At 39.4% G+C, this 23,105-nt stretch overlaps 3 protein-coding genes across 12 annotated transcripts; all 3 read left to right on the plus strand.

Moving 5' to 3' along the window:
- Window positions 1-146: 146 nt before the first annotated feature.
- LOC135197699 (uncharacterized) lies at window positions 147-4,823 on the plus strand. Of its 7 annotated transcripts, none has more exons than XM_064224722.1 (4): window positions 147-283; window positions 2,347-3,686; window positions 3,836-4,071; window positions 4,126-4,823. In XM_064224722.1, exons 1-4 carry the CDS (start codon window positions 242-244, stop codon window positions 4,491-4,493), a joined length of 1,986 nt encoding a protein of 661 aa, XP_064080792.1. In that variant the 5' UTR covers window positions 147-241; the 3' UTR covers window positions 4,494-4,823. The 7 variants fall into 7 exon arrangements, with proteins under 7 accessions (XP_064080792.1, XP_064080795.1, XP_064080797.1 ...); XM_064224725.1 differs by having other exon boundaries at window positions 2,347-3,223; window positions 3,368-3,686; window positions 3,836-4,823; XM_064224727.1 differs by having other exon boundaries at window positions 2,347-3,223; window positions 3,401-3,686; window positions 3,836-4,823.
- Window positions 4,824-10,172: 5,349 nt separating this feature from the next.
- On the plus strand, window positions 10,173-13,280 carry LOC135197701 (uncharacterized). Of its 4 annotated transcripts, none has more exons than XM_064224728.1 (5): window positions 10,173-10,206; window positions 11,064-11,553; window positions 11,597-11,677; window positions 11,918-12,290; window positions 12,435-13,280. In XM_064224728.1, exons 1-5 carry the CDS (start codon window positions 10,195-10,197, stop codon window positions 13,054-13,056), a joined length of 1,578 nt encoding a protein of 525 aa, XP_064080798.1. In that variant the 5' UTR covers window positions 10,173-10,194; the 3' UTR covers window positions 13,057-13,280. The 4 variants fall into 4 exon arrangements, with proteins under 4 accessions (XP_064080798.1, XP_064080799.1, XP_064080800.1 ...); XM_064224729.1 differs by having other exon boundaries at window positions 11,597-11,632; XM_064224730.1 differs by having other exon boundaries at window positions 11,597-11,632; window positions 11,963-12,290.
- A 4,255-nt stretch (window positions 13,281-17,535) lies between these two features.
- On the plus strand, window positions 17,536-19,746 carry LOC135197702 (uncharacterized). Its single transcript, XM_064224733.1, has 3 exons — window positions 17,536-17,580; window positions 17,922-18,670; window positions 18,815-19,746. The coding sequence occupies exons 1-3, from the start codon at window positions 17,569-17,571 to the stop codon at window positions 19,422-19,424; spliced, it is 1,371 nt and encodes a 456-aa protein (XP_064080803.1). The 5' UTR covers window positions 17,536-17,568; the 3' UTR covers window positions 19,425-19,746.
- The last annotated feature ends 3,359 nt before the right edge of the window (window positions 19,747-23,105 follow it).

Consider the following 23,105-nt stretch of genomic DNA (forward strand, 5'->3'; position numbering starts at 1 on the left):
GAGGATTAAAGAAAAAAAAAGAATGAAAGGAGGAGGAGGAGGAGGAGGCGGAGGAGGAGGAGGGAAACCCGTCGCAAGGTGGAGGGACTTTCTAAGGGCATAAGGGATGCAGCGTAACAACCATTTCCCTCCCTCCCCGGTCCAGTAAAGAGGGAGAGGGGGAGGAGGGAGGATCTCCATCGGTGCCTCGGGCGGCGAAGGGCACTACGCCGGTATATAAGGGCCGCGGAGCCGCTGGTTTATGCATTCAGTTCGACTCCTTCACACAACGATGACGACCAAAGTAAGTTCTAGATCTCTCTCGGGAGCGTCGGATGTGTTCCGGTCTCCGACGACAGTCGCCCTGTGTCGTGTTTTTTTCAATTAAAAAATCATTTTTTAAACTGATTTTTACAATTGCATGGCAGTTCTTCATCTATTAATTTTTTTTAAAAGCATCGTGGTTCTTTATTTCTCGTATTTTTTCTATTTTTGTCAGAGCACCGCGGTTCAATACTTTTTTTTTTTAATTTTTAATTTTTTTTTGTCACAGCATCGCAGTTGTTGTACGCATTTCGTAATACGTATAGCGTGCCGGGTACATATTGACTCATGGAACAGAAGAGCGGTGGCATATCGCCGTTTGTGTGTGCTAGAGAGAGAGAGAGAGAGAGAGACGAGGAGAAGAGATGGAGAGACTGCTAGGGAGACGAGAGAGAGAGTAGGATAGAGCAGAGAGAGAGAGAGAGAGAGAGAGAGTATGGATGGTATGCTAGAACTGATTTTTAAGTACCAGAATAGTTAGCAGAGAATTTACATAATTCTTATGATTTTCAAAGTTAAAGGCATGGCTGTACCAGACTTATTTCCGGTTTATATATGATTGGAGCCTGTGTTCTCAATAATATTGAACTTAACCAATTTTCCTGTTTTAAATTATGCTCTCTTTTTTTACTCTATAATATCTTTGTCCAGTAAGTTATTCCATAAATTACTTAAGGGCGTATACGGTCCACTTTCACCGTAATAACTTATCCGTTAGATATAATGTAGCCTATAGCTGCATTCCCTCCATCATTTCATCTTTTTCCCATCTTATTTATCATTTCCTTTTCATTATTTCGTGTGGGTGTCTGTGGTCTACCTTCACTGTCATAATTCATCAAGTACAATGTGGTCAACATCGGTATTTTATTACCATTTCATCTTTATCCCATCTTGATTCGATTCTATTTTATTATTATTATTATTATTATTATTATTATTATTATTATTATTATTATTATTATTATTATTATTATTATTATTATTATTATTATCAATATTCAGTAGATGAAACCTATTCATGTGGAACAAGCCCACCTAAGGGGTAATTAACTTGAATTCCAAGCTCCCAAAGAATATGGTGTTCATTAGGAAGAAGAGGAAATGAAGGGAAATATAGAAAGAAGATACCACTTATTAAAAAAGGAAAAAATTATTATATAGATAAATATATAAAAATGTATCAAAATGCATGAAGAGTAGTATCAGGGTAGTAATGCACAGCATTTCCGCTTGAACTTCTGAGATTCCAACTTCTCGACATCCTCTGGGAGGCTATTTCCACATTGTGTTTACATAACTATCAGCTTTGTCTTACAGCAGCGGCAACAGCAGCAGATCAGGATGACTATGACTGACACAGAGGATTTCTGCCTGGCTACTGAAGTGACACACACTAAACTTCCGTCACTTTTGGATGACTGGGAAGACCGAGAGCATCTTTCGTAAAACATTTTTTCTAGTTTCATCTCTCACAGTAAAAGTGTATGCAGCTAAAAACTAAGATTGTGCTTTGGAAATGAGTTTGTCTTTGAAAAACGCCTCCTAAACCTCACGAGCTTAACAAAATAATCATAGTAGCTGACATAACAGTCATTCTACATTATCATAAAAATCCTTTGTACTGACAGTCAGCTCTGACCATCATATTATGTATAGATAACATGATAAAAATGATAATTCCCAACATTACATAAATTTTGATTTTTAAAAAGTAACTCAACTTCATAATTCCCACCAATCACTGAGACTATTCAACTGAGAATACTTTATACAAAATCAAATATATCACTTCATCATGACGGGTGCACTAAAAATGACTATTTAGTGATCAACTGCTAAAGAATGAATAAAAATTTCAATTTAGATGATAAGGAGGACTACAAATCAATGCTTTATGTTTAAAAAGACTTAATGCATGCTGCTGATTTCTCCATATGGACACTTTTCAAAAACTTATTACTGTTTTGTAGTCTTTATCTTTTACTAACTTGCATGGAACCTTCTACTTATTTGATAATAATGGAAATCATCCCTTTCCAGACTGTGGTCTTGTGTGCCCTTTTGGCAGTCACGGCGACAATTCCTCGAGGGGTTCTCTCTAACCCAGCAAAATTATATCAGCCTCCTGATGTAGGCAGTCCTGGAGTTTCTTCTAGTGGGGGATTTGGAGGTTCCGGTGGTTCTTCGGCGGGTGCTTTTGGGGCGTCTTCTGGTGCACATGGAGGATCAGGAAGTGGAGGATTCGGTGGTTCATCTGGAGCAGGATTTGGTGGTTCATCAACTGCTGGAGGACTTGGCAGCGGTGGCTTCGGAGGTTCAGCTGGTAGCGGTTTTGGTGCCTCCGGATCTGGATTTGGAGGCTCAGTAGGATCTGGTGGGGCTGGCAGTGGAGGCTTCGGAGGTTCAGCAGGAAGTGGTTTTGGTTCCTCAGGATCTGGATTTGGAGGCTCTGTAGGATCTGGTGGTGCTGGATTTGGAGGTTCTGCAGGATCTGGTGGGGCTGGCAGTGGAGGCTTCGGAGGCTCAGCAGGAAGTGGTTTTGGTTCCTCAGGATCTGGATTTGGAGGCTCTGTAGGATCTGGTGGTGTTGGATTTGGAGGTTCTGCAGGATCTGGTGGGGCTGGCAGTGGAGGCTTCGAAGGCTCAGCAGGAAGTGGTTTTGGTTCCTCAGGATCTGGATTTGGAGGCTCTGCAGGATCTGGTGGTGCTGGATTTGGAGGTTCTGTAGGATCTGGTGGGGTTGGCAGTGGAGGCCTCGGAGGTTCAGCAGGAAGTGGTTTTGGTTCATCAGGATCTGGATTTGGAGGTTCCGCAGGATCTGGTGGTGCTGGCAGTGCAGGCTATGGTGGTTCAGCAGGTAGTGGTATTGGTGCCTCAGGATCTGGTTTTGGAGGTTCCTCAGGAGCTGGATTTGGAGGTTCTGTAGGATCTGGTGGGGCTGGCAGTGGAGGCTTCGGAGGTTCAGCAGGAAGTGGTTTTGGTTCCTCAGGATCTGGTTTTGGAGGTTCCACAGGATCTGGATTTGGAGGCTCTGTAGGATCTGGTGGTGCTGGATTTGGAGGTTCCGTAGGATCTGGTGGTGCTGGATTTGGAGGCTCCGTAGGATCTGGTGGTGCTGGATTTGGAGGTTCTGCAGGATCTGGTGGAGTTGGCAGTGGAGGCTTTGGTGGTTCAGCAGGAAGCGGTTTTGGTGCCTCAGGATCTGGTGGTTACCAAGGTCCCTCTGCTCCTGTCGTTCCTATTCTTGCTGATGAACGTGATGGTCCACACGCTGATGGTTCTTACAGCTTCAACTTCGAAACTGGTGATGGCATCAGCCGTCAAGAACAAGGATATCCACAGGGTGAAACTGGAGCTGTGGCACAGCAAGGTGCATGGTCGTAAGTAGAAAAATGATTCACTTATTTATTTAAAAATAAAAGTCTGAGTTGTATGTCTAGATAAAAGAAACTAAAATTATGAAACTATCAAATTCTGTCCAACGGTAAATACTTTCATTAATTTTTTTACTTACTTTTGTTATTTTCAGATTCACTTTCCCAGATGGTACCCCAGCTAACTTCCAGTTTGTTGCCGATGGATCTGGTTTCCGTGTAGAATCAGACCTTCTGCCAACTCCTCCTCCTCTTCCACCTCATGCCATCGCTCAGATTGAGAAAGCAGCTCTTGAGGATGCTGCTGCCAGTGCTGCTGGAGCTCAGGGAGCTTACAGTGGAGGTTCCCAATCTGGCTCCGGTGCCGGCTTAGGCTCTGGAGCAGGATTTGGTTCTGGAGCAGGATTTGGTTCTGGAGCAGGATTTGGCTCTGGTGCTGGCTCAGGATCTGGAGCAGGATTTGGCTCTGGTGCCGGCTCAGGATCTGGAGCAGGATTTGGCTCTGGTGCCAGCTTAGGCGCTGGTGCCGGCTTAGGCTCTGGAGCAGGATTTGGCTCTGGTGCCAGCTTAGGTTCTGGAGCAGGATTTGGCTCTGGCGCTGGCTTAGGCTCTGGAGCAGGATTTGGTTCTGGTGCCGGCTTAGGCTCTGGAGCAGGATTTGGCTCTGGTGCCGGCCTAGGCTCTGGAGCAGGCTTTGGCTCAGGATCTCAGGGATCTGGTGCTGGATTTGGCTCTGGATCAGGATCTCAATTTGGCGGCCCCGTATCAGTTCCAGCACCGCAAACTCCAGGCAGAACCTACGGTTTACCTTGAACAGACTCAAGAATCTTCTCAGCACGACCCACCTGATGTGTGATGTTCCACTCTATCAAAAGGATACATCATTCACTATGCATAAGATTACTTGTTCAGAAGATGCATATAACTAACCGATTATTGTCATCATATGACACTGGCGATTGTTATATTATGTATTACTGACTGAATCACTTCACTGTATCACAGGGACCACTGAATTTCTCAGTGCTTTCTTGTCTAGACATTCACTTAGGTAAAGGTGCTGTTATTGACTCCACACAGGTGACAAAAATACGCTTAGTAGTTGTAGTTACTGTTAATGATGAAATATAATTTTTGTTAAAATGTCTGAGTTTATTTCGCCTCCCATATGAAGCATTGCATATTCGACGAATTGAAAACAGAGCAAATGTGATAAGAGACTGGTTGTCGATTCATCCTTTACTGATACCCAAAATCTTCACTCGTACCTTCGTCTGTATTTTTAGGATAATGATAATGTTTAATTTCATTGTGGAACAACATTCTACAAAGGTTAAGTTTTAAATATGTCACAATAAGCTGTAGGTCCCGTTGGGTCTTAGCCATGTAAAAATATCCAATCCTTCGGGCCAGCCCTAGAAGAGTAAGTCCCGTTGGCTCCTTGCCACGTCAAAATGTCTAATCCTTCTGGCCAGCCTAGAAGAGTTAAGTCCCGTTGGCTCCTAGCCACGTCAAAATGTCTAATCCTTCTGGCCAGCCCTAGGAGAGCTGTTAACCAACTCAGTGGTCTGGGTAAGCTAAGATGTACTTGAACTTTTTACATACTTACGTTGGTAAACCGATAGAGAGGAAAGACATATAATAAGGCTTTACCTTCCTCCCATGTCATTAAGATCACTTATCAGGAAAAAGCATCCCAGCTAACAGACGAAGCTAAACGTACTTATTTCAGCTTCTATGTACACATTATTTTTTACGAATATCTGGTCAAATGAATAAACAGCTGTCAAAAAGGTATGGTAAAGCAATGGCCATGAGCTGGTCTCTGGATTCAGATTGTTCTGTGCCACCTCTTTAAGTATTACTGGAATCTGTGCATTCTATATATGTAGGACTTCCTTTGCAAAATAAAAGTAACAATGAATTTTAAGAAATAGCCAATGGGGCTGCTTACTCAGCATCTAGTAGTACATGTTTATATCGATTTCGTACAAGGATATTTTTAATCGCAAAGAGCAATTTTAGACACTTTTTTTTTTATTACAATTACTATTCTAATTCTTATGGAAGAAGATATACAGAGAAAAAGACCTCAAGTCAACTTGTCCCTACTATTAAATGTTTTACATTATTTTAAAGTCCTAATCTCGTTACCTGTGGAACAGGAAAACAGTTGAAAACATAGACTGTGTGTGAGAATACAGTTATGAAACCACTAAGTTATCATATAAAAAAAAAATGTTCTTATTCTTAACTTTCACAATTGTAAAATCTAGGCTGCTCAGCTGTACTTAATCATTAAGACTTTTAATTATAGCTCGCTCACCCTCTGCAGCTGTACTTATTCATAAAGTCTTTTAATTATATCTCGCTAACTCGATCAGCCTCTGCAGCTGTACTTATTCATAAAGTCTTTTAATTATAGCTCGCTAACTCGATCAGCCTCTGCAGCTGTACTTATTCATAGTCTTTTAATTATAGCTCACTAACCCGATCAGCCTCTGCAGCTGTACTTATTCATAAAGTCTTTTAATTATAGCTCGCTAACACGATTAGCCTCTGCAGCTGTACTTATTAATAAAGTCTTTGAATTATAGCTCGCTAACCCGATTAGCCTCTGCAGCTGTACTTATTAATAAAGTCTTTGAATTATAGCTCGCTAACCCGATTAGCCTCTGCAGCTGTACTTATTAATAAAGTCTTTTAATTATAGCTCGCTAACCCGATTAGCCTCTGCAGCTGTACTTATTAATAAAGTCTTTGAATTATAGCCCGCTAACCCGATTACCCTCTGCAGCTGTACTTATTAATAAAGTCTTTGAATTATAGCTCGCTAACTCGATCAGCCTCTGCAGCTGTACTTATTCATAAAGTCTTTGAATTATAACTCGCTAATCCAATTAGCCTCTGAAGAACTCCCCAGCGAATTTATATCGATCGTCAATTAAACAGAATGATCTAGAAACCTTTCTGAATAATTTCACCAACGGTGCTATTCCTGCTACATTTGACACTGTTGTTACAAATCGATTTTAATCATATCAAGTTTAGATAAAGGTGATCAATTGAAAAAAAAACTATATATATATATATATATATATATATATATATAATATATATATATATATATATATATGATATATATATATATAGATATATATATATATATATATATATATATATATATATATATATATATTATATAAGCAAATACCGCAGGAAAATGATAGGCAGAAATCCGTACCTACAATGCCCCAATAAAGGCGAAAGGGCTCGGTGCAGATTTTCGCCTATCATTCTCCTGTGGTTTTCGCTTATATAATGAAGACACGTTCATCTACTGTGATTTTTTAAAGCATATATATATTGTATATAGCATATTTATTAGGGCATCTAATATAAGCAGCTAGATGTATCTAACTGCATATATGAGATGTATCTAGACTTGATGTGAGAAAGCAAACCGTGATCATTAGACAGACTTTGGTTGTTATGATCACAAAATAAATAAATAAATAAAATAAAATAAAATTACGGTTTAAAATGGGATTTCTTACACACACACACACACACACACACACTTCAAGCATTAAAACTTTCACCAAAGATTAAAAAGAAACTCACAACTGAACTGCACCAATGTGGTTTAACAACCTGGGCTGAATATTTTACAACACTAATTTTCATGCATCTACACAAAACAAAAAGCTCACCAGCTAATTGTTCAACCCAACTAAACACAAGTCTGTTTAATTCCTATCTTACAGGTAACTCTCTCATTTCTGGATTTTGAGGCGTTTTCTCTTCCACATCATCATCCATTCCCTTCTTGGTCTTCTGCTTCTCCTTTCTCCTGATATTTAAAAATTTTATACCTCCTCCATCAGCTTATCATCCTCCATTCTTTCCACATGGCCAAATAATTTACCTTATAAGCCTGCTTTGGCTCACTCTATTATTATCTTTCTCCTGTGGCAATAATTTAAATTCTTTCACTAATCTCTGCAATTTTTTAACACTATCCATAGTCAGTACTGTGTCATGTATGAATACCATTCAACGACCCATCCATGACATGTATTTCTCTTCCACAATTTTGAAATTACCGGTAACTGTGTTTAGACCTGGGGCAAGCAAAACCTACTGCTATATATACAGGGTAATTGAAATTAAAGGTAAATTTCCACAGCAACTGTTCTGTCTCTGACTTCTCACAATACTCTATCACTATAGATAATATACAAATATACAGCCATAGGCACATAGCCCACCATTGTTCAGCTCCATTTCTTCACCAAACCAGTCATTTACACCTGCGTGCTTCACCCACATCATGAAAAATTATACAAATCAACAATTTACCATCTAAACTCAGGTCCCTATCGATACTTTCAACCCAATCACAAGTGTGTTGCATCCTTATCCTCTCTTAATTCATAAAGTTCCTTATATACACTAAAATTCTTAGTCTCCTCTTTCACTTTTTCCTTTGGAACCTTTTACTCTTCCAGGACTACCTTACAAACCCTGGTCAACCACTCAATCACACTGCAATTACCATCACACAACAACTCATTTGTAATTCCATCAATTTCTGGTTTCCATTTATTTAGTATCTTAATTGCCCTCTCTCTGTCCTCAACAGTAACTTTCGAAAGAATTCTCGCACTTATTCTAACCTCCTGACCTGTTTTCTCTTCCACTAACAAGAAATCACTGATTTCTGTTTCAAAAATCATTTTGAAAATCGCCTAAATATTGGACAGTGAATATAACATGAAAAACAGTTTGAAACTAAATCAATTTGAGTCGACCTAAGACTGCATTCACTTCCGAATCATCTCTCCATTACCATCTCTTGTTATGAGATACATTTGTTCATCAACCTATTTTTACATATTCCTTGTTCTCTTTATTGTTATTGTTCACATTCTACCCCACGCCTTTCTTTTATTATATGGTATCCTATTTGTTCCTACCCGGTTTGTGAACACATTACCTCTCTTCCTGAACTTCTGAACAAAGTCCTCCATTTTGTCTCTACTCACTGTACACACACACACACACACACACACACATATGAATGACTTACATATTTTCAAATGCACACTCTCGTATATTCGTATCTTTTGTCCTTGATTAAAACAAGTTTAACGCTCACCTCATATAACATATCTTCATGAATAAACATACACTATCATCTAATTTATTTTTCGTAACGACCAACTGATTAAATATTTGCTTATTCAATAGCTGTGGCCTTCATCTGAACATTTCACTGTGCAGTAATGAGTCTTTCCTATCTCTTATCTATGTAGGTTTCTTTGAATTGCTGCTTTGTGGACAGTACTTTTCAAATCAATTGGTTTGGATTTAAAGTTTTTTTTTCACTCTCCTCTTTTACATGATTCCTTATTTTTTACCTTGTTCAGAATCGTATGTCTACAAGTTCCTCTGTAGCTAAATATGTCTCATATTCCCTATAAGCTTAATTAGGCTTTTTCATCCATAATCCTTTCAGTCCTTTCAGTCAAAGTACGAGGGCATTTAAATGCCCATTTCATCAAGCTATACTTTAGATTAGAAAACAGTAGTGACTACAATTATGATTGCAAAATATTGGTATCAGAAGAAAACACTGAGTAGTGACTACAATTATGATTTGTATCAGAAGACGCTGAAGTATAGACAGACAATAAAATCGGCAACATGAAAACAGATAAATGACAACAAACAAGCGAAATCTGGAATGAAATCTAAAACAAAAGACGATTAAGTATATGAAAAAAAGTAATTGCATAACTCCTTTCATTTAGAACTCACGGAAGGAACAAATGGAATGCTGAGTTACGATTTTAATCTGAAGAAATTTAATGACTGAACAAGAGCCTGGTGAGGAAAGTGGTAAATAATTAGACGTCGAAAATGCTACTCTGTCACTATTATTTATTTTGAAAGGAAAAACTGAATACTGTAGATTCTTATGCAGTGAGAGCATATCAAGCGATGCATCGATGAACACTCGTGAATCAAGTAAGACAACGATGATTGAATGTATGTATACAGCAATAAATTTATAAATATAATTATACATATATGTATGTGTGTATGTGTACACGTGCTTATACACATTCTGGCAAACTGCTTTATAATACAAATAGAGTTCATAATATATGTCAAATTGCCACGGTCAACACAATATTTCCTACGAGCTTTCGATTTTCTTTTGAGAAAAACCGGATTACTAACAAAAAAAAAAGGGGGGGGGGGCAGTGGATTTAAAGTGTGGGGGGGGGGGGAGTTGGGGAGATGCGTCGTGAAGGGCGAGTTTTGTAGTGTAAAAAGGATGAACTGGATCTGAGGTTAGTGTGTGGAGGTGGGAAGGGTTTGGGGGAGGGGGAGGGGGGCTTTCGGAAGGTTCCACCTTTCCGAAGCAGCGAAGGGCACCGGTTTCTTATATAAGCGAGTAGGAGACATTCCATCACTACATTCAGTTCGACTCCTTCAGACAACGATGTCGACCAAAGTAAGTCCTCCGGTTGCCTCTGGCTCTCTCACACTCACGAACTCTTAACCTTTTTCATGAATCTCGCTTTTTTCTGTTTTCATAACAATAGAATATGATGACGAATGACCTGAGCCACCAGAGAAAGGCGTAACAAACACCGCAGTGAGTGTTTATAACAGTGAGATCTAGGACTGGTATCAGTCATATTACATATCATAGCCACGAGATGATCCGTGTAATTTAACTCAAGTTTGATCTGTTTATAAGAATTTCATACTTTCCTGGCTACTTCATTTAAGGATTTTAAAGTAAATATGACCTGAAATGACAAGTCGTCTGTGATTCAGTGCAAAACTCAATCATTTCAAAACTAAGGTAAAATTATTTACCCCAAAACGTTCGTGCACTTAAATCATAAATAACAATCCAGCCTTGCTTGTTGTTCCACAGACTGCAAAAAATAAAGTTATATTCAATTTCCCCCCTAACGATGTCGGACGAGATCATCTTGAAAAAATAGTTCATGTTTTAGTATGCCATGAAAATTTCCTTTCAATACTTTTTCAAAGAATATTATTCAACTTTTCTCAACAAATATTCCTCATTGTGACTTTAAACTGAAGCTTATCTCTAGTTCAGAATAGTCCTTTTTAAGTTGGATATTAAAATCTTCCTAAGTCATATCAACATACTTTCCCAGGGTGAGCATCTATTGGCAAGGCTGAACACTAATATTAAGAAAGGACAATTTCATTTTATAATGTAAGGTTGTAAGTTTCATCATTGTGAAATTAGTTCCGTTAAATCAATATTTTAAGTATGAGTACTAGAACAAAGTTTTACTTCATGTAACAACAGAGATTAACCCTTTCCAGACGGTAGTCTTGTGTGCCCTTTTGGCAGTCACAGCGACAATTCCTCGAGGGGTTCTCTCTGAAACAGCAAGATTATACCAAACTCCTGCAGTAGGCGGATCTGGGTTCCCCTCAGGAGGAGTTGGCGTTTCTTCTAGCGGAGGATTCGGAGGTCCCGGTAGTTTTGGGGCGTCTTCTGGTGCACATGGAGGATCAGGAAGTGGAGGATTCGGTGGTTCATCTGGAGCAGGATTTGGTGGATCGTCATCTGCAGGAGGATTTGGCAGCGGTGCTTTGAGTGGAGGTTTTGGCGGTTCTGGTGGTTCCTCTGGTGGTCTTGGTGGGGTTGGCAGTGGAGGCTTTGGAGGATCAGCAGGAAGTGGCTTTGGTGCCTCAGGATCTGGTTTTGGAGGTTCTGCAGGTAGCGGTTTTGGTGCCTCAGGATCTGGTTTTGGAGGTTCTGCAGGTAGCGGTTTTGGTGCCTCAGGATCTGGTTTTGGAGGTTCTACAGGTACGGTTTGGTGTCCTCAGATCTGGTTTTTGGAGTTCTACAGGTAGCGGTTTTGGTGCCTCAGGATCTGGTTTTGGAGGTTCTGCAGGTAGCGGTTTTGGTGCCTCAGGATCTGGTTTTGGAGGTTCTGCAGGTAGCGGTTTTGGTGCCCTCGGATCTGTTTTGGAGGTTTAAACAGGTAGCGGTTTTGGTGCCTCATGATCGTTTTTTGTTTGGAGGTTCTTCTGCAGGTAGCGTTTTTGGTGCCACAGGATCTGGTTTTGCAGGTTCTGCAGGGTAGGCGGTTTTTGGATGCCCAGGGAGCTGGTTTCCCAGGTTCTGGCAGGTGGTAGGGTTTTTGGTGCCTCAGGATCTGGTTTTGGAGGTTCTGCAGGTAGCGGTTTTGGTGCCACAGGATCTGGTTTTGGAGGTTCTGCAGGATCCGGTGCTGCTGGATTTGGAGGTTCTCCTGCCGGTGGTTTTGGTGGATCAGCTTCAGGAAGCTTTGGGGGAAGTTCCTCTGGAGGTTTTGGTGGTTCAAGTGGATCATCTGTTGGAGGATTTGGATTGTCTGGCTCTGCTGGTGGTTACCAAGGTCCCTCTGCTCCTGTTGTACCTATTCTTGTTGACGAACGCGATGGTCCACACGCTGACGGTTCTTACACCTTCAACTTTGAAACTGGAAATGGCATCAGCCGTCAGGAACAAGGATACCCACAGGGTGTAACTGGAGCTGTGGCACAGCAAGGGGCATGGTCGTAAGTACAAAAATGTTCTGTACCAAATCATAAAACTCCAAACTATACAACTGAAAAAAGAAGCTAAAATTATGAACCTTATAATTCTGTCCAACTGTATTTACTATGACTTAGTGCTTACTAATTCAACTTCTTTATTTTCAGATTCACATTCCCAGACGGTACCCCAGCTAACTTCCAGTTTGTTGCTGATGGATCTGGTTTCAATGTACAATCAGACCTTCTGCCAACTCCTCCTCCTCTTCCACCTCATGCCATCGCTCAGATTGAGAAGGCAGCTCTAGAGGATGCCGCTGCCAGTGCTGCTGGATCTCAGGGAGCTTACGGTGGAGGTTCCCAATCTGGATCAGGATTTAGCGCCTCAGGCTCTCAGTTTTCCGGAAGTGGATCACAATTCACTGGATCTGGTTCCCAATTCTCTGGAACTGGATCTGGCTCTGGAGCTGGGTTTGGATCTGGAGTAGGATCTGGCTCTGGAGCTGGGTTTGGCTCTGGTGCTGGCTTCGGCACTAGAGGGGGTGCCTTGGAGGTAGTCTTCTATTCGATCCTGGATTTGACTCCGGATTTCAACTATCTGATCCTGGATTTGGCTCCGGATCTCAATTATCTGATCCTGGATTTGGCTCTGGATCTCAATTCTCTGGTGTTGGATCAGGATCTCAGTTTGGTGGCTCTGTATCAAGTCCAAGAAGAACCTATGGTTTACCTTGAATACAAGAATCTATCCAGTATGACCCACCTGATATGTGATGTTCCACATGAATAAGTTTAATTGTTCAAATTATGTATAACTAATGAAATGCTGTCATCAAATGATATTCATGACTATTGTAAGTGAATTATTCTCTGAATATTTCACAGCATCATAGGGACTACTTTATCTCCCATCTGCTTTCTTGTATAAACATTCACTTAAGTAGTGGTGCTGTTAAACTGATTCCACTTAAGTGACAAATACGCTTAATATGTATAATTACTGTTAATGATCAAATATAATTTTCAATAAAACTATTGTTTATTTCTCCTATCCTATAAAACGTTACTAACTAACCAAAGAAAAGGCTGATACAGACTTACATATGGTGCTCAGTATATTTTGCATATTGACCTGTCTCATTGTCTCAATTATACTTCTCCCCTATTCCTTGGGAACCTTTACCTCATCCACACATACCTTACAGACCCTGGTCAGCCACTAAATCACACTTCCCCAGGCTACCACGGCATTTCATTTATAATCCCATCAATTCATGACTCCCTTCCATTTTTTAACCCTTCAACGCCACCTTCACAAACACAACTGTAACATCCAGAAACATTATCAAAATTACTCTAATCTTTTCAACACTGGCATCAGTCATCTCTGCCTGTGTTTTCTCTTGTGTGTTCAAAGAAGTCTTAAAATACTCACTCCCTCGGTCCAGGACCTCATTAACTTTTTGACATAATTTCACCTTTTGCATCTCTCATTTTGAGATCCATTTGCTAATTAACCTTTCCCCAAGAGTTCTTGCTCGCCTGTTATACCTTCTTTTATTACGTCTCTCTCTCTCTCTCTCTCTCTCTCTCTCTCTCTCTCTCTCTCGGATGAAGCTAAGGTAATTTCCGGTGTGCCACAAGGTACGGTGTTAGCTGCATTACTGTTTGTTATTATGATTGCAGACATAGACAGTAATGTTAAGGACTCGGTAGTGAGTAGTTTCGCCGATGACACAAGAATAAGTAGAGAAATTACTTGTGATGAAGATAGGAAACGCGCTACAAAGAGACCTTAACAAAGTATATGATTGGGCAGAGGTAAATAGGAATGGGTATTTAACTCTGATAAATTTGAATTAATAAACATGGAGACAGAGAAGGTAAGCTATATGCATATAGGGGACCTAATAATGAGACAATCACAAATAAGGAAGCAGTTAAAGACCTTGGTGTGATGATGAAATAGGAACATGTTATGCAACGAATCAAATAGCAATTCTATTAGCAAAAATTGTAAAGCAAAAATGGGAAATGTTTGTTACGGCACTTCAAACAAGAAAAGCTGAACACAAATGATTATGCTTTATAAAACATATGTTCGTAGTCCACTTGAATATTGCAATATGATATGGTACCCACACTATCAAAAGGATATTGCACAAATAGAGTGTACAAAGGTCCTTTACAGCTAGAATAGAAGAAGTTAAGGACCTTGACTACTGGGAAATACTACAATCCTTAAAATTATATAGTCTAGAAAGGAGAAGAGAACGCTACATGATAATTCATGTCATTGGAAACAGATAAGAAGGAATAGCTGAAAACATCATGGAGGGCTAAAAATATCAGAAAGAGCAAGCCAGGAGTTAGATTAATAGTGCCCAAAACTATACCATGGGAAAAATTAAGGAAAGCACAACCCAGGACATTAATCCACTACGCACCAGCATCGATAATGCAGCGTCTATTCAATGCGTTGCCAGCTCATATGAGGAATATAACAGGAGTGAGCATAGATGTGTTTAAGAAACAAGCTCGACAAATATCTAAACTGCATCCCAGACCATACAAGATTGGAAGATGCAAAATATACCGGAAGATGTAAACTAGCACCATAGGGCAATCTCGTAGACATTAGAGGTGCCTCCAAATCATACTGAGGGACCTGTGCAAACCCCGAACAAAGATGTAAGGTCGGTAAGTAGGTAAGGTCTCTCTCTCTCTCTCTCTATTGAACATCATCATTCATTTCATTTTGTTAATAGTTACCTGATATTACATTACAAAACGTCGCCTCCCCCCCCCCCCCCCCCCCCACCACACTACATACTGAAGTTACTGTCGTCACATGGCCAACTCCAGGAAGGGAATCAATCACCACTTTCAGTGACCTCTCAGTTAAACCAAAATAAATCAAACTGTTCATCTTGGACAAAGTATACTTATGTACCATCAAAGAACGCATCAGACTAGGAACGGTGCCTTATACTTGAACAAGGCGTGATCCGACCTCCAGCCTACTTGCGGCGCTTGCTAAAATCTAAGGTCTAATAGCGTGTTGTTTCACAAACGAAAATTAAAATATATACACTATATCTTATTAGAAATAATTACTCCGTACTGTTAAATTGCAGTTATCTATTTTTTACATTTTTTATTCTAATAAAATAAATCATAAATAACATATCCTGAAATTCCTGTATCTTTAAGTCAGTGCGAAACACCTTTTCCAGACCTTTCCAGGCTTTTCCATAGGGCTTTCCTACACCCTAACAAGAATAACAACAGCAAAAACTACAACAGCAAGAAAAACAACAACAAAAACAACAAAGAAGTTTGTAGGCTTACTCCCCAAGTAAGAGAAAATTGTTCTTGGATTCCTAACAGCAACCTTAATATTAGGACAACAAAAATAATTTTCAATTATCTGAGCTGAAGTAGCTACAAATTAATCATCAGCTGTACAAGAGATAAAGAGGCACAGAAATAAATCTTTGCTACAGTAGGAACGAGAAATGTTGGTTGAAATTTAGTATCTATAAACTTCTTGAGGTATTTGTCAAAAAATATTCTGGGTAGCAGCCTCAGTGAACAGATTTTCTAGGATATTGCACCTCACTACGAAAAGGAATATATTTGGAATAAAGAGAAAAGGCTCTGTATAGTGAAGTAAAAATGCTGCTGTTTAAAAAAAAAAAAGCAGTTGTGAAAATAACATCAAAGACTAATTTAAGTTTATTTTGGATATACAAGAGGTATTCTGGGGCGTTAGGCTGACTTATAACATGTTTTTCTGTGTTTGAAGTGAATATTATACTCAATTCGAGTTTTTATTATTCCCAACCACTCATTTGTACTGACTTTATATTCTGTAATGCATTTTAACTTAAAAGATGAAACTATATTTTAGAATAAAGACATTCGTAGAAATCTTTACAAAGCTTAAAGCTTTCGTCCACACTGTGGTCTTGATCACTAAACTATATATATATATATATATATATATATATATATATATATATATATATATATATATATATATATATATATATATATATATATATATATATATATATAATATATATATATATATATATATATATATATAATATATATATATATATATATATATATATATATATATATATATATATATATATATATATATATATATATATATATATATATATATATATATAGTATATATATATATAATATATATATATATATATATATATATAGCACCCGATTTAAATTAAAACCTGTTTAACATTCACCTGATGCGACGCCTTCACGTATTATTAAGCATTCATATTTTTTCCCATTATTTCTAACGAACTGATTGACTATCTGTGTATTCATTAGATATGGCCTTCCTGTGAGTACCTAATCCGTGTCATTCCTCTTTCTCTCTTCTCTTTAACTCTTAACCGCAGAGCTGAAACACAAAGTGCTCTACAGTTGCTGTGTAGTGGACACTACCCAAGCACTGGGACCTATGAGGTCATTCAACGCTGAAACGGAAATTGACAGTAAAAAGTTTGTAAGATGTGACAGGAGGAAAACCTCAAAGCAGTTGCACTATTAATCAATTGTTGGCAAAGGGTGGAATGTAAGATGGATGAGATTATGAAAAAGGAGGGATAAGTACAAAAGAACGAAAGGGGCCAATGTTTGCCATTGTAAAACTTGCTTTTTTTTTAATTACAATAAAAAAATTTATTATTATTAATCTGAAACACAATAATGAGAGTAATACATCGACGAATATGGATAAACGAAGAATAGAGAAATAAATAAAAAGTGCATAACACATGTGCATATATATGTGTGTGCTGTACTTATGTATATATTAAGCACGTGTGTAAATGTTCAATCTGACAAACTAAACTGTGGCACAAACAGCATAAAGACCTTCGTCTCCTAGAGCCTACACATTATTCATGTCAAATGGCCACGGTCACCAATCCGTAATTCAATACAAATCTGATTGGCACTATTCCCAGCCAGCTTTCGATTCCCTTTTGAGAAAAACTGGATTATTAGAAAGGAATTAAAAAAAAAAAAAAAGGCTGTCTCGGGGCGGGGAAAGTAGGGGGAGAGACCTCGTGAAAAGCAAGTTTTTGAGGTGAAAAAGGATGAACTGGAGCAGAAGGGGGGTACCGGTGATGGGGGGGAGGGGGAGGGGCTTTTGGAAGGTGCCACCACCGGGCAGAAGGCGGCGAAGGGCACCGGTCTCTTATATAAGCGAGGAGGAGACACTCGATCATCACATTCAGTTCGACTCCTTCAGACAACGATGTCGACCAAAGTAAGTTCTCTGGTTGCGACCGTCTCTCTCTCACTCGCTCACTCTCTCACTCACGAACTTCGATCTTATGATCGAATTTCCTGTGTTATTTTTAGTTCAGAATAAGTCAGTCCTGTTCAAGTTTGAAATTAGACATCTGCTCAGTCACAGCAATTTTACGATCATTTAGTGAGTAGAGATGAAAACTAAATAGTATAAAGGCTAAATGTATTTTGATACATAAAGATAAAGCTTCATTATTGTAAAGTCCCTTGAATTTTTGTTGCCAACTAATGTTTTCATTCATTTATAACAGATCAATATTTAATTCTCGTGTAATAACAAAGATAACTCCTTTCTAGACGGTAGTCTTGTGTGCCCTTTTGGCAGTCACGGCGACAATTCCTCGAGGGGTTCTCTCTGACCCAGCAAGATTATACCAACCTCCTGCAGTAGGCGGATCTGGGTTCCCCTCAGGAGGAGCTGGAGTTTCTTCTAGCGGAGGATTCGGAGGTCCCGGTGGTTTTGGGGCGTCTTCTGGTGCACATGGAGGATCAGGAAGTGGAGGATTCGGTGGTTCATCTGGAGCAGGATTTGGTGGTTCGTCATCTGCAGGAGGATTTGGCAGCGGTGCTTTGAGTGGAGGTTTTGGCAGTTCTGGTGGTTCCTCTGGTGGTCTTGGTGGGGTTGGCAGTGGAGGCTTTGGAGGTTCTGCAGGAAGTGGCTTTGGTGCCTCAGGATCTGGTTTTGGAGGTTCTGCAGGATCCGGTGCTGCTGGATTTGGAGGTTCTCCTGCCGGTGGTTTTGGTGGATCAGCTTCAGGAGGCTTTGGCGGAAGTTCCTCTGGAGGTTTTGGTGGTTCAAGTGGATCATTTGGAGGATCTCGACCTTCAGGATCATCTGTTGGAGGAGGATTTGGAGTGTCTGGATCTGCTGGTGGTTACCAAGGTCCCTCTGCTCCTGTTGTACCTATTCTTGTTGACGAACGTGATGGTCCACACGCTGACGGTTTCTTACGCTTCAACTTCGAAACTGGAAATGGCATCAGCCGTCAAGAACAAGGATACCCACAGGGTGTTACTGGAGCTGTGGCACAGCAAGGGGCATGGTCGTAAGTACAAAAATGTTCTGTACCAAATCATAAAACTCCAAACTATACAACTGAAAAAAGAAGCTAAAATTATGAACCTTATAATTCTGTCCAACTGTATTTACTATAGCTTAATGTTTTCTAATTCAACTTTTTTATTTTCAGATTCACATTCCCAGACGGTACCCCAGCTAACTTCCAGTTTGTTGCCGATGGATCTGGTTTCAATGTACAATCAGACCTTCTGCCAACTCCTCCTCCTCTTCCACCTCATGCCATCGCTCAGATTGAGAAGGCAGCTCTAGAGGATGCTGCTGCCAGTGCTGCCGGAGCTCAGGGAGCTTACGGTGGAAGTTCCCAATCTGGATCAGGATCTCAGTTTTCTGGAAGTGGATCTCAATTCTCTGGATCTGGTTCCCAATTCTCTGGAACTGGATCTGGCTCAGGAGCAGGCTTTGGATCTGGAGTAGGATCTGGCTCAGGAGCTGGTTTTGGATCTGGAGTAGGATCTGGCTCAGGAGCTGGTTTTGGATCTGGAGTAGGATCTGGCTTTGGTTCTGGAGTAGGATCTGGCTCTGGAGCTGGGTTTGGTTCTGGTGCTGTCTTAAGCTCTGGAGCAGGCTTCGGCTCCGGGTCTCAATTGTCTGGTGCTGGATTTGGCTCTGGATCTCAACTGTCTGGTGCTGGATTTGGCTCTGGATCCCAGTTATCTGGGTCTGGATTTGGCTCCAGACCAGTACCACAGACTCCAAGCAGAACCTACGGTTTACCTTGAACACACTCAAGAACCTATTCAGCACGACCCACCTGATGTGTGATGTTCCACTTATTAAAAGGATCTATCATTCATAATGCATAAGTTTGAATTTTTCAGATGATGTAGGACTCAGTAAGTGTTGTCATCATGTGTCACTGATGATTGTTGCATGTGAATTACTGACTGAATTGTCCATTTCTCAGATGGACCACTGAATTTCAAGGTGCTTAATTGTTCCAACATTCACTTGGGTAATGGACCTGTTATTGATTCCACGGTGACAAAAATACGCTTAGTAGTTGTAGTTATTGTTAACGATCAAATATAAATTTTGATAAAATCATTATTTCCTTTCTCCTGATGTGTGTTGCATTACAAAATGTTGTCATTACTTTATTAAAAAAATACTATTTTAAAAAGGTAGTCTTTAAAAATATTACTTCAAAAAGATACTTTTTTAAATGCTGCACTAAAAAGGTAGTCTTTAAAGTGATTAACCGAAAAAATAATAATGAAATAAAACAAATATGTTATCGAATTCGGATTCAATATCACGTTGTTCATGCTGATCGCGCAAAAGACAATATTTAATCGTAAAAGAACATCTTGTGAAGAATTTGCTTCTCACTGTTAAATTATTTCTCAGGGAAGGAAAGAAACCAAGACAAAAATATCATCAAATTATCTTTAAAAAGATTAAGAAAGTAATCTCATGTTACTGCAGCCTTCTCCTCCAAAACAGTATTTTCAGTTTCTAAACTCGTTACCATTAGCTAAACGTACGCTAAACAGATGCGCAATCACCCCAGTGCTTGAGGTGAGAGGGTGGAAAGTCAGATGGAAGAAAGAAAAAATGTCGTCTGTGATTCAGTGCAAAACTCAATCATCTCAAAACTAAGGTAAAATTAATTCCAGGATTACCCCAAAACGTTCGCTGCACTTAAATCATAAATAACAATCCATGCCTTGGTTGTTGTTTTCCACAGACTGCAAAAAAAAAGTTTATATTCAAACTTTCCCCCACTAACGAATGGTGACGAGATCATCTCAACAAATGTTCATGTTTAGTATGCCAATGAAAATTTCCTTTTCAATACTTTTTTCAAAGAATACGTTATTCAACCTTTTCTCAACAAATATTCCGCATTGTGATTTAAACTGCAGCTTATTCTAGTTCAGCATGATAGTCCTTTTAAGTTGGATATAAAAATCTTCCTAAGTCAATATCAACATTTATATTACACAGTTACAGACACAGAAAACACCTTTGCTCTTTACGGGCTGCTCTGTGAGCAAGAGCCCGTGCTGGCATAAGGCCAGCTCAATCAAAGACAACCGTCGCTCAGTCCCATTTTTAAATGGCCATTCATTCTCCCACCTACAACCTGCAACACATGACTCGCGTCCATTATGAGAAATTTTCATCGCTCTGCAACATACATATATACACACATATCACATATCACCAGGTATGACACATCAAGTCCTCTACCTTTACTTTCTTACTTCCCACGTAACCGTTTCATACAAAAAATACTCGATCTGCACCGTCACCCTTTCCTTAACCTAAACTGCTCTTCCCTTATCAAACTTTTTATCATCTGTCTTAAAACTTCTCAATCGAAATCCAGTCATACACCTTCCATATATACAAATACACCTTAATACTAATACAAAGCAAAGTCAAAACGAAACTGACGAACAAGCTGGTCTCAGAAAAGGCAAGAGAGTTGCACAAATTAAAAATATACGTTTCAAGAAACAGACATCAAATAGAAGTAAGCTACTTATGGAAATGAGATATATACATAACATTGCTCTATGGAAATGAATCATAGAAAAGACCGTGAAACGAAACCCTGAAGACTTTTTCGACTTGAAAAATAAAGCTGTAAGAATAAGAGGAGTCAGATAACAGAATAGAGTTAGGAGTTAATACGAGGGAAAGGAAGGAAGCTCCCTGAGTAGATGCTATCATGATGGAAAGGAAATAGTGCTAGATTGAAAATGTCCTTCGGACAACCTTTGGGAGTTTATAGTAGATTAACATCAACCGTTTATGATGCTGCTGATTGGCTGTTGATAAGCTAATCACAGGGCTGCAAACTCTCAGTCTCTCGAGAGAGTTCACATGGGTAGGATCTATGTTCCACCTCTCCTGAGGGATATTAGGTGGAAAATATATCCTGCCCGTGTGAACTCTCTCGAGAGACTGAGAGTTTTCAGCCCTGTCATTGGCTTATCAATAGCCAATCCGGAGCGTCGTAAGGGACTGGCCTAGACATCAAATGCACGGTTGATGTGACTCTACTATAGTCCGTGACACTGTCACACGGGCTCCTATGGCCATCAGAAGAGCTGGATGCAAACTGCGAAAAAGGAGATGGGAAATGAGTGGAGATTGGATGAAGATAAAACACAGGAGAATCATGAGTGACGGAATTTGACAAGAGACCCTTTGCGTGGAGATGGAAGTGGGTATACCTAAGTAACTCGAACATCCAACGGTACGTACCAACGACTTCCAGTTAGTGGTCCAAATCATTCACCATATATCATTGATAATTAATTCCCGTTCGGAGACATTCCCGAAGTAGCGCGAATTGGATATAAAACGGCATTTGTAGCTTAATGTTTAAATATATGTAAACACCCACACACACTTATAATTTTATATATGTTTTATGAATGGGTACCGGCATCAGTTAAGAACAAAAGAATACACGATAGGTAACTTTACATACTTATATTATTGGGCAGAAAAGGAAGGTGACTGGAAACTGAAAATTACATTTCCCCCACTAGGAGTTTCCTTATCATTGTGTTCTTATTCAAAATAATAATTTTGTTATAGTTCCACGACATAAGCACAATGTGTATTCATTGATTTTATATATGTAACATGCTAAAAAATCACAGTAGATGCACGTGACTTCATTATAGGAGCGAACACCAAAGGAAAATGATAGGCAGAAATCCGTACTGACCTCGGATCATAAAAGCTGAACACAGCGCATGTTGGGATACACAGCAAAATTATAACATTTAAAACCACCGCTTTCAACATGAACGAAATCCTTTATTCAGTACATTTAAAATGTAATCTTATCATTAAAAGAAGCTGTCGTAACAGCAATACTGAAGATAAAACAAGACGTTGCATGAATTCTATGGAATGAAGTCTTTTCATTTATAAGACAGCCAATGAAGTAACTCTAGGTTTTATCAACACTCCTCTGAAGAGTAATACGAAAAAAAAAACTTTCTACAGAGCGGAACATTTTCACTTAAATGACTACAATTCATATAACTCTTGATCATACCAACATTCCATTTATAAAAAGCTTTAAAGAAATATTTTTATAAAAAAATTCAGAAAAAATGTAGCTAACTGATACCAACAGGCCAGGGTCATTAGATCATTCAAATAATACAGACCTCACTGACACTATTTTAAAGGAGCTAGTAATCGAGCTTTTTTTGTTTTAAACAAAATTACTGAGGGAAAAAAGTGAGATGACTGTGGAGAGAGAGAGAGAGAGAGAGAGAGAGAGAGAGAGAGAGAGAGAGAGAGAGAGAGAATGCATCATGATTAGCAACTTCTGAAGTTCATTAGGACTGAAAACTGTGGATCTGAGAGGATGAGGGAGAGAGAAGAGATAGAGAGAGAGAAGAAGAGATGAAGAGAGATAGAGAGAA

This window comes from Macrobrachium nipponense, chromosome 21 (genome assembly GCF_015104395.2).
Source record: "Macrobrachium nipponense isolate FS-2020 chromosome 21, ASM1510439v2, whole genome shotgun sequence".
In the NCBI taxonomy this organism is placed as follows: Eukaryota; Metazoa; Arthropoda; class Malacostraca; order Decapoda; family Palaemonidae; genus Macrobrachium; species Macrobrachium nipponense.

Coding starts and splice junctions, on each gene's coding strand:
- LOC135197699 (XM_064224721.1), top strand. CDS start 242: ATGCATTCAGTTCGACTCCTTCACACAACGATGACGACCAAA. Junction 284..2,346: donor ACACAACGATGACGACCAAA/GTAAGTTCTAGA, acceptor ATCCCTTTCCAG/ACTGTGGTCTTGTGTGCCCT. Junction 3,687..3,835: donor GCACAGCAAGGTGCATGGTC/GTAAGTAGAAAA, acceptor TGTTATTTTCAG/ATTCACTTTCCCAGATGGTA.
- LOC135197701 (XM_064224728.1), top strand. Junction 11,678..11,917: donor CTCAGGATCTGGTTTTGGAG/GTTCTGCAGGTA, acceptor CTGGTTTTGGAG/GTTCTGCAGGTAGCGGTTTT. Junction 12,291..12,434: donor GCACAGCAAGGGGCATGGTC/GTAAGTACAAAA, acceptor CTTTATTTTCAG/ATTCACATTCCCAGACGGTA.
- LOC135197702 (XM_064224733.1), top strand. Junction 18,671..18,814: donor GCACAGCAAGGGGCATGGTC/GTAAGTACAAAA, acceptor TTTTATTTTCAG/ATTCACATTCCCAGACGGTA.